This window comes from Heteronotia binoei, chromosome 21 (assembly GCF_032191835.1).
Source record: "Heteronotia binoei isolate CCM8104 ecotype False Entrance Well chromosome 21, APGP_CSIRO_Hbin_v1, whole genome shotgun sequence".
Taxonomy (NCBI): domain Eukaryota; kingdom Metazoa; phylum Chordata; class Lepidosauria; order Squamata; family Gekkonidae; genus Heteronotia; species Heteronotia binoei.
This window is the reverse complement of record NC_083243.1, coordinates 82,469,655-82,484,775: the sequence shown is the minus strand read 5'-3', so window position 1 is coordinate 82,484,775 and position 15,121 is coordinate 82,469,655. Positions and strand designations below refer to the sequence as shown.

The 15,121-nt window shown below is 42.3% G+C and overlaps 1 protein-coding gene across 1 annotated transcript in view; it reads left to right on the top strand.

Moving 5' to 3' along the window:
- PLA2G4F (phospholipase A2 group IVF) overlaps positions 1–15,121 on the top strand; it is a 57,528-nt gene that overhangs the window by 17,494 nt on the left and 24,913 nt on the right. Inside the window, exons 2-7 of the mRNA XM_060262646.1 lie at positions 1,574–1,646; positions 6,869–7,005; positions 8,017–8,142; positions 8,846–8,886; positions 11,056–11,098; positions 13,439–13,505. Coding sequence (XP_060118629.1) covers positions 1,574–1,646; positions 6,869–7,005; positions 8,017–8,142; positions 8,846–8,886; positions 11,056–11,098; positions 13,439–13,505 — 487 coding nt within the window. The remainder of the gene's footprint in view (positions 1–1,573; positions 1,647–6,868; positions 7,006–8,016; positions 8,143–8,845; positions 8,887–11,055; positions 11,099–13,438; positions 13,506–15,121) is intronic.

The following is a 15,121-nucleotide window of genomic DNA, read 5'->3' as shown; positions in this document are numbered from 1 at the left end:
ATATGGTGATGAGAGAAAACTACTTTGGATTGTGCCAACAGAAGTGATAAAGTTATCTGCAGATCCACAGGAAGAAAAATGTTTATCATATAAGTAACTGCTAATGGTACATGGACGCAAAGTGGAAATGAAACCGGTTGAAGATTTGCAGGATAAAATTAGTTTCCATTGCAACAAATTAAAAACTTGGTAGAGAATGATATCAGAAATACAGGTATAAGGCATGAACAAACAGAAATGGAAAAAATGCTGTTGGGTGAAAATGAGAAACTGATTTCATGGACTTATAAGTTGTTACTGAAATGGTCTACAGGAGAGGATAAAATGGGCAATAAACTGTAATAAAGAAATACAAATGGAGACGTGGGAACACCTATGGAAGAACTCTATGAAAATATCGACATGTTATAACATAAAAGAGAACTGTCTGAAAATGCTGTATAGGTGGTATATGACACCTAAAAATTAGCAAAAATGAACAGTCAAGCTTCAGATAGGTGTTGGAAGTGTAAAAAACATGAAGGTTCTTTCTATCATATGTGGTGGACTTGCGAAAAGGTGAAACAATTTTGGTTTATGATTCAACAAGAGATTTCGAAAATCTTGGGCTATAATATCAAGAAAGCACCAGATGTCTTTCTGGTGGGATTACAAATGGAAAGCTTTCCAAAGCAAGACAAGACTTTGTTGTGGTATTTGCTTGCAGCTGCGAGAACATTGTATGCGCAAATGTGGAAGCAAGATAAAATACCAGAGAAATGGGACTGGGTCTTAAAAGTACTGAACTGGAGTGAAATGGACAAACTTACTAGAATCTTAAAAGAATGTAACTTAGAGAAATTCAAAGAAGACTGGGAGAAATTTCAAAATTATCTGGAGAAACAATGGAAAGTAAAGAGACATTTAGTGGTTTTTGATAACATTAATTGAACTTTTAATGGGAAGAGGAAATGTGAATATCGATATTTGATTTAATAGGCAAGCTAGTTGAATAAGAATTAAGTAGAGGACAAAATATAATAATTAAGACAATGGTAATTTTTAGTGAAGATTCTATAATTGTAAATTTTACCTTTAGATTACTTTCAATATATTTTAAATACCGGCGGGGGTCATGAATCAGAGGTGAGGGGTGGAGGAAATTTTGTAATGTATTGGCTGATTATTTTTAGTATTTAATAGAGGTATACTTTTCAATATATTGCAAAAATAATAAAAATTGGTTTGGGAAAAAAAAGGAAAAACATACCAACATCAGACATAATACAAGTAGAGTTTTAAGGCAGTGTGAAAGATATCTTACTCAGTAAACTAAGTAAAAAGAATGAGATCCAGAAGCACTTTTCTGATGCCTATAAAAATTTCCTCCATTTTCCCAAGAGATGACAATATTACAAGCATATTAGATTTGTAGTTTTGTGTTTGTAATTTCATGACTGATATTTAATAAAAGTGGACAGTTAATGGACTGAACTCTTGATATTTCTAATAATGCTACTCTTCTTGCTTTTTTCTTTTCTTTTCAAAATTACACTTTGCCAAAGTTTAATGTTTGGTCTGGTTATCTTTTCAGCGTGAGAAGCACCCTTACTACAACCTTACAGTCAAAATTCTTAAAGCCAGAAACATTAAAGGAACAGATCTATGTAAGTGGCCATGGACTGCTAGTTTCTTTTGTATGTCAATGCTATGCATTTCATGTGGTCTTGCTACTATTACTAAGACAATGTTTTTAGTCTCTTAACATTTTGGTGTGTTTGTGTGAAAACAAATTTATAAGTTCAGTTGAAAAAACAGCATCTTTCTAGAAATGAACATATATAGAACCAGATATAATTTATAATCTGAATCCAACATCAGCCAGCCAAATGCCTCTGGGAAGCCCACAATTGTGATATGTAGGCAACAGCCTTTGCTTGTTATCTGCTTGTTTATTTAGCGAATTTATATACTGCATTTCCAGAATCCTGCAAGTAAACCACAAAGTCATAAAAACATCATTAGTTATCAATATAGAAACAAAACAATCCATTAATAACAAGCCTAGTCTACAGAAGTAGCCGCTGGGTACCACAAAAACATCCATAAAACAGACCACTACATTTAGTGTCTATCTTTAGTACTTATAGGCAGAGTGTCTCTAAAGACTGGACTCTTATAAAAAGAGGCTAACTATAAAAGTAAATCCATTACAAAAACAAAAACAAAAGAAACAAGAAAGGAACATTTCAAATGAATGCTACATTTATCAGGGCCACTTTTTAATTTTTTTTTTTTTAGCTTTATCAGATTTATGAGAAGCCCTAGAATGGTTTGCTACTTTCATGTGATATAGGTCAAATGATCCAATCAGCATCTTCAATATAACATAAAATGTATATTATTTTGGCATTTAAATTTGTTTGGGTTTATTTGAGCACTAGGAATAAGGCCTCTTGTGGAGAAAAATACAACTGGTTCTAGAAAGAGGCTCTGGGCGAGTGCCCCCCCCACCCAAGTGAAGGCATTCACTCCCCCTCCCAACCTCAAGGGGAGCTGATCTCTACCATCTGGAGAGCAGTTGTAATTCTGAATGATCTCCAGCCCTCATTTGGAGATTGGCAACAGTGGGTTCCTCAGGAAGAAATGGCTGATATGGAGGGTGCAATCTATGGCACTGTACCTGTCTGAGGTCCCACCCCTCCTCAAATCCTACCCTTTCCAGGGTGGATATTTCCCTCAAATATCCAAAAATTTCCCAACCTGTAGTTGGCACCTGCTAAATTACACTGACTATCATAGTGGGGTTGCTGTTGGACAGGATCAAGCAACCAGGCCTAGTTAAGTCATGCTACTTAGGTGGTATCAAGTCACCCAGAGGGTGTTGCCATGCCTAGGATAGCCAACCTCCAGGTGGAGCCTGAAGATCTCCTGGGATCACAACTGAACTCCTGACAGCAGATCTCTCTCCCCATCCTGGAGAAAATAACTGCTTTGGAAGGTGGACCCTGTGGCATTATATTCAGCTGAGGGCTTTCCCTTTTTTGCCTAGCAACAGCCTCTGGCTAGCAGCTTCCCCAGTGGCCCAGTCCTTGTCTGTCCTGGGGCAAGGCTGAGGGGAGGAGGGAGTGACAGGAAAGAGGTGGCCACCATGGTCTCTGAGGAAATACTTTGTGAGGCCTCAGTAGAGCAGCAGCCCTTTCTGAGGCCAGTTGATGGAGAGGACGCAGAGAAGCTTTGGAGATGTTTCTGTCTCTGAGGTAAAACTGTTCTGGTGGTTTGTTCAGTGTTCCCAGGCCTGCAGTAGGTGAGGGACAAGGGAGTCAGTCAATGGGAACCCAGAGGCGTGACTGACACATGATGGACCAATGGTTTGTTGAGTGCAATCAGTCAATAGGCTACTATCATTAGGGAATTATTATCTATGATGATGTAATGAGGAAAAGTAAAAATTCTTTTGCATCTTTAGTGGCTCAACCAGTGCATAATTTCCAAGAAGAGGTGCTGATATTTAGAACTAGAAACTAAACACTGCTGATATTGATACCTTTCTCCCCAATTCCGATCATAGCCTTGCTTCTTTTTCTACCTATTTGTCCTGCATGAATCTATAATGCTATTAGGCTCAGAATACAGCATGCAGACTGAAGGAATGAAAACAAAATAAGAACAGGTACATGACCAATTGTGATTATTTTTTGTTTATGTGCAGAATATAAAATGTGCTGACTTTATGCCAGTAAAATAATAATAATAATAATAATATTTTTTATTTATATCCCGCCCTCCCCACCGAAGCAGGCTCAGGGCGGCTCACAGACATGGAAGTACCATGATTACATTTAATACATTATATGGTAAAATACATTAAAATACATTAAATAAATAATTAGTTAAAACCATTACAATTAAGGTGCTACAATGCGAACATATTAGATGTATGTCAGATGGCTGCGCTGGGCAGGGCATATCTCCAGGATGGAAAACCACCGCCTTCCCAAGATTGCCCTGTATGGCGAACTTTCCACCGGCCATCGAAATAGAGGGGCACCAAAGAAGAGGTACAAGGACTCCTTGAAGAAATCCCTTGGTACCTGTTGCATTAACCATCACCAGTGGTCTGACCTAGCCTCAGATCGCAAAGCATGGAGACACACCATCCACCAGGCTATCTCTTCCTTTGAGAACACACGCATAGCTGGTCTTGAGGACAAAAGGAGATCGAGGAAGAATCGTACTGCTACAGCACCAACCCCAAATCAGACTTTTCCCTGCAGCCACTGTGGCCGGACCTGCCTGTCCTGCATTGGTCTTGTCAGCCACCAGCGAGCCTGCAACAGACGTGGACTACTGCACCTTTCTTAAATCTTCGTTCGCGAAGTCAAGCCGAGAGAGAGAGAGGTGTCATTTCAGGATTCAATCTTGTAGGCCATTTGAAAAAGGCTAGTTTTGCAGGCCCTGCGGAACTGATTATAGTCCTGCAGGGCTCGAACCTCGGCTGGTGGTTGGTTCCACCAATGAGGAGCCGTTACTGAGAAGGCCTGCTCCCGGGTTGTTTTCAATTTGGCCTCCCTTGGTCCAGGGATTTTTAAAAGATATTGGGAGCTAGATCTCAGTGCTCTCTGGGGGATATATGGAGAGAGGCGGTCCCTAAGGTAGACAGGTCCTCGGCCATATAGGGCTTTAAAGGTAATAACCAGCACCTTGTAACGAACTCAGAACACAATTGGCAGCCAATGCAGCTCCCGCAACCTAGGCTGCACGTGCTCCCACCGAGGTAGTCCCACTAACAGCCTGGCTGCCGCATTCTGCACCAGCTGCAGTTTCCGAGTTCGGTACAGGGGCAGCCCCATGTAGAGGGCATTACAGTAGTCCAACCTTGAGGTGACCGTTGCATGGATCACTGTTGCCAGGTTGCCGCGTTCCAGGAAAGGGGCCAGCTGCTTCGCCCTCCTAAGATGGAAAAAGGCGGCTTTGGCAGTAGCAGCTATCTGTGCCTCCATTGTCAAAGAAGGCTCCAGAAGCACTCCCAAGCTTTTGACCCTGCGCACTGGTATCGGCGACGCACCGTCAAAAGCTGGTAGGGAGATCTCCTCCCCTGGCCCGCCGCGGCCCATGCAAAGGACCTCTGTCTTTGCTGGATTCAACTTCAGCCCACTCGACTTGATCCACCCTGCCACGGCTTGCAACGCTCGGTCCAGATTTTCAGGATGTCTCCAGTCCAGCCGCCCATCAATAGATAGAACTGGGTGTCATCAGTGTACTGGTGAAAACCCAGCCCGTACCTTCGGGCAATCTGGGCAAGGGGGCGCATGAAGATGTTAAACAGCATCGGGGAGAGAACTGCCCCCTGGGGCACCCCACAATTAAGTAGGCGCCTCTGGGACACCTCTCCCCCAGTTGCCACCCTTTGTCCCCGACCTTCAAGGAAGGAGAAGAGCCACTGTAAGGCTAGCCCCCGAATTCCTACGTCGGCTCAGCAGTGGCTCAGCAGCTGATGGTCGACCATATCGAATGCCACCGATAGGTCTAACAACAGCAATACCGCTGAGCCGCCTCGGTCCAGATGCCGCCGGAGGTCATCCATGAGAGCGACCAGCACTGTCTCCGTCCCATGGCCCGGGCGGAAGCCGGACTGGAATGGATCTAAGTGTCATCCAAGAAGCCAAGAAGCCCTGTAACTGCAACTCCACAGCCCTCTCGATAATTTTGCCCAAGAAGGGCAAGTTTAACACCGGCCGATAATGAGCCAATTCGGCTGGGTCAGATGTAGCTTTTTCAAGAGAGGGCGGACCATTGCCTCCTTCAGGGGCGTTGGAAAAAAGCCCTCTGAAAGAGATCTATTTCTGATGTCCCGTATAGGACATCTTAGCTCCTCCGGCAGGCCTTAATTAGCCAGGAGGGGCATGGGTTCAGATCAGAAGTAGTCGGGCGTGCAGTGACAAGGATTCTGTCGACTTCCTCCAAGCTGAGCGGGTTGAAGTGGTCCAGGGTCAAACCAGAAGACACGCACGGGGCCTCGAGTTCACTTACTGTATCTAATATGGCAGGGCAGTCGTGGCGGAGTGACTGGACCTTGTCTGCAAAAAATTTCGCAAAAGCCTCACAGCCAATCTCCAATTCCTTAACATTTGGTTTGCCTTGTGGCAATGTAGTAAGGTTCCGAATTACCCTAAATAATTGTGCCGGGCGCGAATTTGCAGATGCAATCCTAGCCGCAAAGTATCTTTTCTTTGTGGCCTTGACTGCCATCTCATAGGACCTCATAAACTCCCTATAAGATGTTCTAGACGCTTCGTCGCGAGTGCGCCGCCATTGCCTCTCTAGCCGTCTAAGACCTTGTTTCAGCTGGCGTAACTCCGGGGTGTACCACGGAGCCAGCCTAGTCCGAGGTCGCAGAGGGCGTCGTGGTGCGATCTCATCAATGGCCCTAAAGAGCCGGCTATTCCAGGTCTCGACCAGGCCATCAAGGGGATTGCCAGAGGGTCAGGGATCCCGCAGTGCTGTCTGGAACTGCTCCGGGTCCATCTGGCTCCGCGGGTGAGCCATATTAGGCTCATCGCCTAAACAGGTTTGGAGTGGTGTGTCTACACGAGCCTTAAGGGCAAGGTGGTCCGACCATGGCACCACTTCAGTGGTTATATCGTCCACCATAATTAGTAAGGATTTCTTTGATGCAATGGCTTAAAATACTAATTGATTTTCTTTGGAGCAATTTTGAAGAGTGTTCTTGTTTTGCAGAATAATAGTTACTAATGATTGCTGTTAAAGGAGGTCTATTTTGAAGGGCACCTTCTCTTCATCCTAGAAGACTGCTGGATGTGGAGAAAGTAATGAGGTGATATAGGAAAATAGTCTGATGGCTACATTTTTATCTTTTCCCCTTTAGTTTCCAAGGCAGATTGTTATGTGGAGTTGCGTCTGCCAACTGCATCACCAATTGTATACCGAACTCAGGTTATTGACAACTCCAGTGACCCAGAGTGGAATGAAACTTTCCAGTATAGAATTAACAGTGCTGTCAAGGTGAGGGGAAATTCTTCGTAATACAGATTGATTAATATTTGGTAACATTCCTAGGCTACAGAGAATGAGCAAAGAAGTTGCTCAGTTTTCCAGGAGCAAAAGATCCTTCTTGGGAGAAAATAGGATATAATCTAGTTTACAAATAAGTATTCAGTAGGGTCTCACCTATCTCAGCACTCACTTGTCTTCTTCCTGCACTTGCCTCATGTGTAATGTTATTCTTGGCAGGCACTTGCCCTTAACTCTTAGAATTGGGGGAAGCATTCTGTGGTAGTCTCATGAATGGTATGGTAAGAACTGCCCAAGAAACACTTCACCCCAGACCTGATTTTATGGTAAAACTTTGCTTTTGCATTAAGTACAGGAACTATGATCCTTCAAGCCCATTCCTTCTCTGTAGAGCCATCCAGAGCTTTAGCAGGTAGCACCCAGTTATGGTATTGTCGTTTTTGAAAAATCATGTCAAGCCAATAAATTCTTCAATCGTTATTTTATTTACTGTATTTATATCCTGCCCTTCTATGGAGCTATGCAATAGTCAATTATTTTTGCCAAATTTTTCTACATTCAGATTCTGATAGTTGTTTTGCAGTTGTTGCTTACTGCGAGGGAGACAAGTCATGAAAAGCAAAAGCCTGGAAAAGTTATGATTTAATCAGGTGGCAGCCTCTAAAAGAAGTGGTATATAACCATTGAACAAATTGAGAAACCTAAATAGCTCGTTCAAACTTACATGAGTCATTAGAAGCAAAGAAGGAGCTTGGAACTCCTAATCTGCTATGATTTTAAGTTAAGGACTTCCAAGAGAAGTTTATGACTCTGTACAGGAATTTTTTCTAAATGGGAATATTATAAAAATGTGAGTGTAGTGCATCAGCTATTTGAAAATAATAAACTTTTAACTATTTAAAAATGATTGAAGGATCTTGGCATTTAATATATCTGTTATTTTCCTGCTATTTTTTTCTTAGGATTTTTGTTTCAGTTGTCCTCTCTGTCCTCTCATTCCAGAACACTCTTGAGTTGACACTCTTTGATGAAGATGTTCTTGTTAGTGATGAACTTACTTCTGTTGTCTTTGATGTGACGGGAATTAAGCCAGGCCGTCCTGTGAAAAACACTTTTAAATTAAAAGAGGTGAGTCTTAGTTCTTTAATTCATTTTTTTTTAAATTAGATCCACTCTTTAGAATGTTTATTTAAACTGGTTTTGCTCAGTCTATATGATGGCTGAGATTAGTTGAGCTTTCCATTAGAAAACATGACAATACATACCAGTCCAAATTTATGTACTAGCAGTTTAGCCATTAACTGAAAGTAAAGGTGTAATTGCTCTTGAATGTATTTTACTTTGAGAGGTGGTCTATTCTATAAATTACTTTATTTCTTGGTTCAAATTAATTCAGGATCAGTTTAAGTGGTCTCTCCCTCCTCTTCCCAGCTGTCTGTGGGTAAATATTAGGGGCTTTGATTCATTTGCTTCCCTCTTCCCCCCCAATAATCATGTTCTTATATTTTCATAGTCTTGTTGATGATGATGATATTGGATTTTTTCCCCACCTTATACTCTGAATCTCCTTTACCTTCCCCCTCCCAACAGACACCCTGTGAGGTAGGTGGGGCTGGGAGAGCTCTTACAGCAGCTGCCCTTTCAAGGACAACTCCTACAAGAGCTATGGCTGATCCAAGGCTATGCCAGCAGCTGCAAGTGGAGGAGTGGGGAATCAAACCCAGTTCTCCCAGATAAGAGTCTGCACACTTAACCATTACACCAAACTGGCTCTCCTCTATTTGTTCCTATATTTGTAAATTGCCTTTAAATAGTATTTATTTATTTGTAGGACAAGGAAGAACTTGATGTAGTGTTTTTGCTAGAGAAAAGGTAAGAGTCGTTTGATTCTTCCATGTCACAAAGGCTGAAATGCTGCATCAGGGAACTGTGGATTAAACAAATGGCTTGGGGATTTATTAAATTTAGACACTGTAGACACTCTGTGTAATAATGTAGTTTCTAGAGTACTGGTGGTGTGCTGATGCCATGTTGGCGTTTTTGCCTAGATGTGATGGAGGTATATACTGATGGCATTTCAGTCACTTGCCCTGCCCCTTAAGCTCCCAAGGATGCCAGACCTTCACTGGCATCCCTATTAATGCATATTTTTTTAAAAAGGAGACTAGAAGTGCAACTACTGAGTTTACCAATCCAGTTATGCAGCAGTACTGTATTTGCTGTTGTATATTTATTTATAGATATCACAAGTTTGGGTCAGTGTTAGGGGTGCTTAATGGCTAAAAGCACCCCTTGAGCCCACATGATTTACTGTTTGCTAGTTTGTATTCATGAAGTTTCAGTGATGTATTCGTGAAATTTCATTGATGTAGTCAGCTCTGCAATAGTAGGACATTGAGCTGAGTTTACAGAAAAAAATATTTTCCATGCATCAATTTGTCTTTTTGAATTTCCCTTCAGGAAGTGATCCTTTAGGAACTGTTTACTGGTTGGAGTAGGGCTGGACATAGACTGTCTGGCTCCCTAGGCAAGGCTAACTTCTTGTGCCCCCCACCTGCACTGTTAACATCACTGAGCCACATGGGGGGAGGGTGCCCAATTTGGTGCCCCCAGAAGGCTGGCGCCCTAGTTTGCCTAGTGGCAGGGCTGACCCGGGGGTTGCAGGAACCTTTTCATGCACTCCCTTTTCCATTGTGTTCATTTGGGGAGGGAGAGGGGCTGGTTTTCCCAGTTGCATCAAGAAAGAGAGAGAGTTGTTCTACAAAGCTTTTATTTATTTAATTTCAATCCCAAATACAAATTATTTAAAATGCATAAGAATGTGGTATGCAGCGAACAAAATCAAATTAATTGAATATCCAATTAAAGTGCACTGTAATTTTATAAAGGATATATCCTGGTTATTTTGTCAAGTCCCATAACACAGCGTGCTTGGTCAAAACAACCAGGAACAAAAATAAATTCATTCTTAAGTACCTTTTCCCATCCCTAAAAGCCAGTGTAACTGTCAATCAACTCTGTGTCAAGCATCTGATATACATTTCTGATGTGCACAACAAAGCTCCACCCTTTCTTTCCATCTCTCTGGGTCAAGAAGGTCAAGGAAACTCAGGCAGAGCTAGAGTGAGTAAGAGAGTCCAGGAAGCTAGGTTTTGATACTCTATTTAGAATTTGATCGTATATAAACATTCCAAAAGGCAAAAGTCATGTGAGGCAAAAGGCATGTACAAGTGAAACACAACCAAGTTTTAACTATAGAAGGTAATTTCTATAGAAATTGAAATAGCATAGGTTTAGTAGACGGCTGAGACCCAATCCATCCCTAATTCTGTAACACTGGTATTGTGGAGACAGTCTTGCATTGCTGGCATAGCACGCACACATTCATTTCTGGGAAATGTACCTTTTATCCTGTATTGCAGATTACTTTGGCTATATGTCATTACAATACTTACAGCACATTTGTATTATCTTTCTTTACTCTTCCTGCTACTGGCATACTAAAAAAGAATATTACATATTGGCAACTGCTAGAGTATTCTGAGTTGCTTTAGGAATATTGGGACATGATATCTCTTCTCCAGTGCTCTTACTGAGTCATTGGGCATTGTGGTTTTAAAGATGCTTCGTTTTTGTCTGAGCTCTCATTGTTGTGCTCTTTTAGTGAATTTCTGCAGAATATAACTGAGAGGTGACAGTAAAAAACACTTTTTAAAAAAAAGTAGACTAGGATGGGTGAAGATGAGGGATAATGGTGTGACTGGCTTCTTTCATAGGAAAGATTCTGATTCATGGGTTTTTTGTCTTAACACTTGCAAGAAAATGTTTACGAGGCTGTGATGCATATATATCCCTACTATGACACACCATTTTTAATAGCATAAGAATTGTATATTCCCTGCACAATTTAAAAACTGGACAGTTCTTGCATGTTGCAAGTGCTATGGGGGGATTAAGAGGTGGAAATGAAAGTAAAGAACTACAGAAGGGACAGAGAAATAAATTGTCAAAATTATTCACCTCAATATTTTGTGTTTATAGTTCGGATACTCCTACTGAAGTTGTTACAAATGGAGTCCTTGTGGTGAGTGTATAGAAAATCAAATGACTGCAAATTCCAGAATTATTTATTTGCAATTTCAGTGGTTAAAATGGTATCTGAATATGTCTGAGGTGGACATATTCCTGGACTCCCTCACCCTCTGCAACCATGGCATGGACACACCTGAGGAAGATAAAGGCTGGCAGGCATCGTATAGTAGCAGATGGAGCAGGCAATTTCTGGGCTTCCTAGCAGTGGAATGGAGAACATGCCAGGCCTGACTGTGGAGAAGGGGGAGGTCACGCTGGTAACCAGGGAGACAGCTGGTGCAAAGCATTGAGAATGGGCTCAGAAAGGCCTGATGGAGAGCAGGAGGAGGACAAACCTCTCCAATGTAAATCAGAGAGCAGGACAGGGGAGGTGGAAAGAGCCTACCCAGGTAGAAGAGCAGAGGGTCTATACATGTTAATGATGGGGACACAGGTGTGAAATAAACTGCCTCTGCCATGATTGGGGAAAGGGATGAGATTGAGGGAGTGGGGCTAGGAAGGATAGAGGAGAATAAAAGGAAGGCAGAAAAGCCAGCCAAAGAAGAGTGGAGAGAACCTTCATGCTGAACCCATGCTGCAATAATGAGGCACAGAAGAACTTCAAGGAGCCAGTCAAGTCAAGTCAAGTCAAGTTTAATACGGTCATAGACCACTCAAATTAAATACAAATAATGAAATACAGTCAGGTAAAACAATAATCAGAATAAAACATACACAGTATGATATAATTTCCCTCCAGAACACTAGTTAGGTTCCATAGCCAAGGCATTCAGTTGGATATTTCCCTTAGGAATTGCTTCCGGAGACTTATAGCTCGCGAAACAAATTTTGCCACACATAAAGTGGTTCTTTTATTCCTATCCGCCAATAATTTGTCTAGCTGATATCTAATATTTCTCCCAGGGACACTGGAACAGATCGGGAGTATATAGTCGGCCCTAATACACTGATATAATTTACATTGGAATAATAAATGTTCCCTATCTTCCGGTTTCTTGTCCCCACAAATACATAATCTCTCCTCGTATGGTTGCCAATTTCCAGGTGCCTTCCTATACCTTTCTAAGGCTGGCTGATTCTAAGGGAGAGGCAGGCTTGGTGGAGAGGGGCAGGGAGCACCCAGCGGAGTGATGGGAACCCTTACAGAAAACTTAAAATAAGAGCCTTTTCAAAATCAGTCCATAAATATAGATCCAGGTGGGCAGCTGGGTTGGTCTCCCATCTAAGTACTAATTAGCTCCAACCATGCTTAGCTTTGGAGACTGGTCTAGCTTGGGCCATCCAGGCCAGGGTGGGTGCTGGTGGCCAGTCTGTCTGCCAGGGAACTTTGTCTACTGTTATATTTTCTCATTGAAGAAACCTGATAACTTCCCTTGGGACCTCAGTGGAAAACTTCTGCTCTAGTAAACTGTAGAATATACATGTTCTTCTACTGGCAACATTTCCTCAAGTCACGTGTCTAAAAACTCTTTCCTTCCACTCATCTTAAAGTTTATTAGGCTATTTCAGAATGCAGAGCACTAAATCATAGCAATGTATCTTCTGTCCTCTAGTAATTATTATTTTCAGGTGCAGGATGAATCATTGACTAAGCAGCTATCATCTGTAGAAACAATATGATGGCACTCCACTTAGGATCAGTTACCTAGCCAATAAAAGGATATCAGCAGGCCTATGCTTTCCCCAGAGTTGATTCCAGGTTGGGTGGAGAGATATGTTCTGCAGTTCTGCCCTTCACAGGCATATGCTCTAATTCTGATCAGGACTCTGGAAATCAGAGAGCAGGGGATTATATCATCTCTCCATGCCATTTTTCTAATCTGAAATGGCTCTGGTGAGAATCTCTTTGCCCCATTATGGAAACATAACATGTAGCTCTTCAGTATATGTGCAGCCTCTACCCCAGGGCAAATAGCAGGTTGCTTAAGTGGTTTTAGGTCAGGAAAAATAGCACAAGGGTGGAGGCATAAGCCTCTTGAGGCTGTGAAGAGTAATCCTGATCCAAATTGGGGCCATGTATGATTGGGAAGTGCAGAACTTTGAATGGGGGCCTGTTTGAGGCTTTTCTATATGTTTTAAATGGTGATTTGCAAACGATCCTGAGCATATAAGGTGGCATATAAAAAAACAAAAAACCATCAGAACATGCCTTGTCACCTGACCCAGATATGTCCCTGGCGAAAACAAAATACATAGTCTAGCCCTTCAGTTACATCTTTGTTCTATTACACAGTTTGCAGCTAAATTGTGTGTGCTGTACATTCACTATGCTGGAATTTGCTGATGCAATGACATTACAAAACTAGTATTTTCCCTCCCAACTTCCACATAGGCTCATCCATGCCTTAGTCTGGAAGGAGTAATTAACAAAGATGAAAAGTTCAAGCTGACAGAACATGGTAGGTTTGTATGTTTGCTTTTTCCCTCCCATAATATGCAGAATGGGAAAACGTGGCTGTGTTTTAATGGTTTTTTTCTGTGAATGAGGTCTAGGTTTTAAATGAAATGCAACCCAAGTCTGTAAAAAGCAGGCTAGTTCTCAAGATACTGGCAGGATGGTGAGCAATCTAATTACTGTTGTAGACTGACCAGCAAGCACAGTCCATCTGCCCCACTCTTCCCACCCACACTGAATCCAAAGCCTCAGCGTCCAGACTACCCTTTGACAATATCACAACGAAGATGAGTATGATGTTCTGCCTCTCTCACAAACAACCAGTGACAACTGATGGAATGTTGGGAGGAGAGCTGACAGTGAGAGCCCTTAATTCAGTTGTAGAGAGAACTAGAGCTGTGTAGATGACAGTTTGAGCCAGTGATAAAATAGTAGTCTGAAAGGATGATCACTTGTAACAAATAGTCAAGCAAGCCTGAATCAAGTTAAGGGCCAAAAGTTCATGTTAAGAAATTTACCTGAATCACTGTTAACCTGAATCATTCCAATGTTGCTTAAAGCCTTCAGTAAAAGTTAACTGTTTTATGGTTAACCCCGCTGACTGTACTGTCTCAGGGAAAGAAACACACACTCACACACATACATAAAACCAGCGGTTTTTGGGTACCAACCTCAGAAACTCTGTGAAATGTCTGTGTGAGGAGTGGTTAATAAGGGAACTGGGCTGCTCTGTCTGGTGGTGTCTTTGTGAGTGAGAGAGGGGACTTCATAAGAGAAAGGGTCAAGTTTCTCTGTATATTAAAAAGAGGCAAGACAGATGGCAAATGGTGGCTGCCTGATCTACCTGTATCCCTGAACTTGTGTGACAGAGGTTGTGGTGGGTGGTAGTGTCTGTGAAGTGGGATAATAAGGGGGAATCAAGAAAGAAACAAAATGCATAGTTGGGCATGACTATGAACTAAATGATTATGTATGAGCAGTAAACTGCCATAGGTTATCATACTTTTTACTGCCCTTCCTCCTCCCATGAATTATGTAAGAATGACATGGAAGCCAAAGCCCCTTCCTCCTTGCAATATTCAATATTCAATGTATACAATCCTGTCTGTCCCCATACACACAACATCAAGAAACAGGGCTTCTCACACACAAGGTTTCCCTACAAATGTTGCTGGGTTCTACATTAGGCTTCTACTCATAAATGGAGTCCTACTCATGAGGTGTAGTACTGGGGCCCAGATCTTGTGACTTTTCTGTCTTTCTTAGCACTTCTTTAAAGAGGGCAGGCTTTGGACCACCTGGCATGCACTCCTGAGCCTGATCCATGCCTCAGCCTCTGTTCCTGGGGTGCTTCAGGAGACAATGGTGGGTCTGGTCATGGGCATGCTGGGGCCTACTAGTGCAGGGTCCTTTTAGGAAAGCATTGGAAAGCCCATCTCACTGGGAAGGTCTGTCAAGGTTGGACTTGGGGGCATGTTGTCCTTTTCTTTGGAGGACCCCTCTTCCTAAGCTAACCCAGAGCAATCCATGACACTTAGCTGCTCCCCCCCCAGTCTTTTTTGTCAAACTAGTCATTGTAGACAGATTGGAGCTGTGACCAAGGAAGGGTCTGGGCTGCAA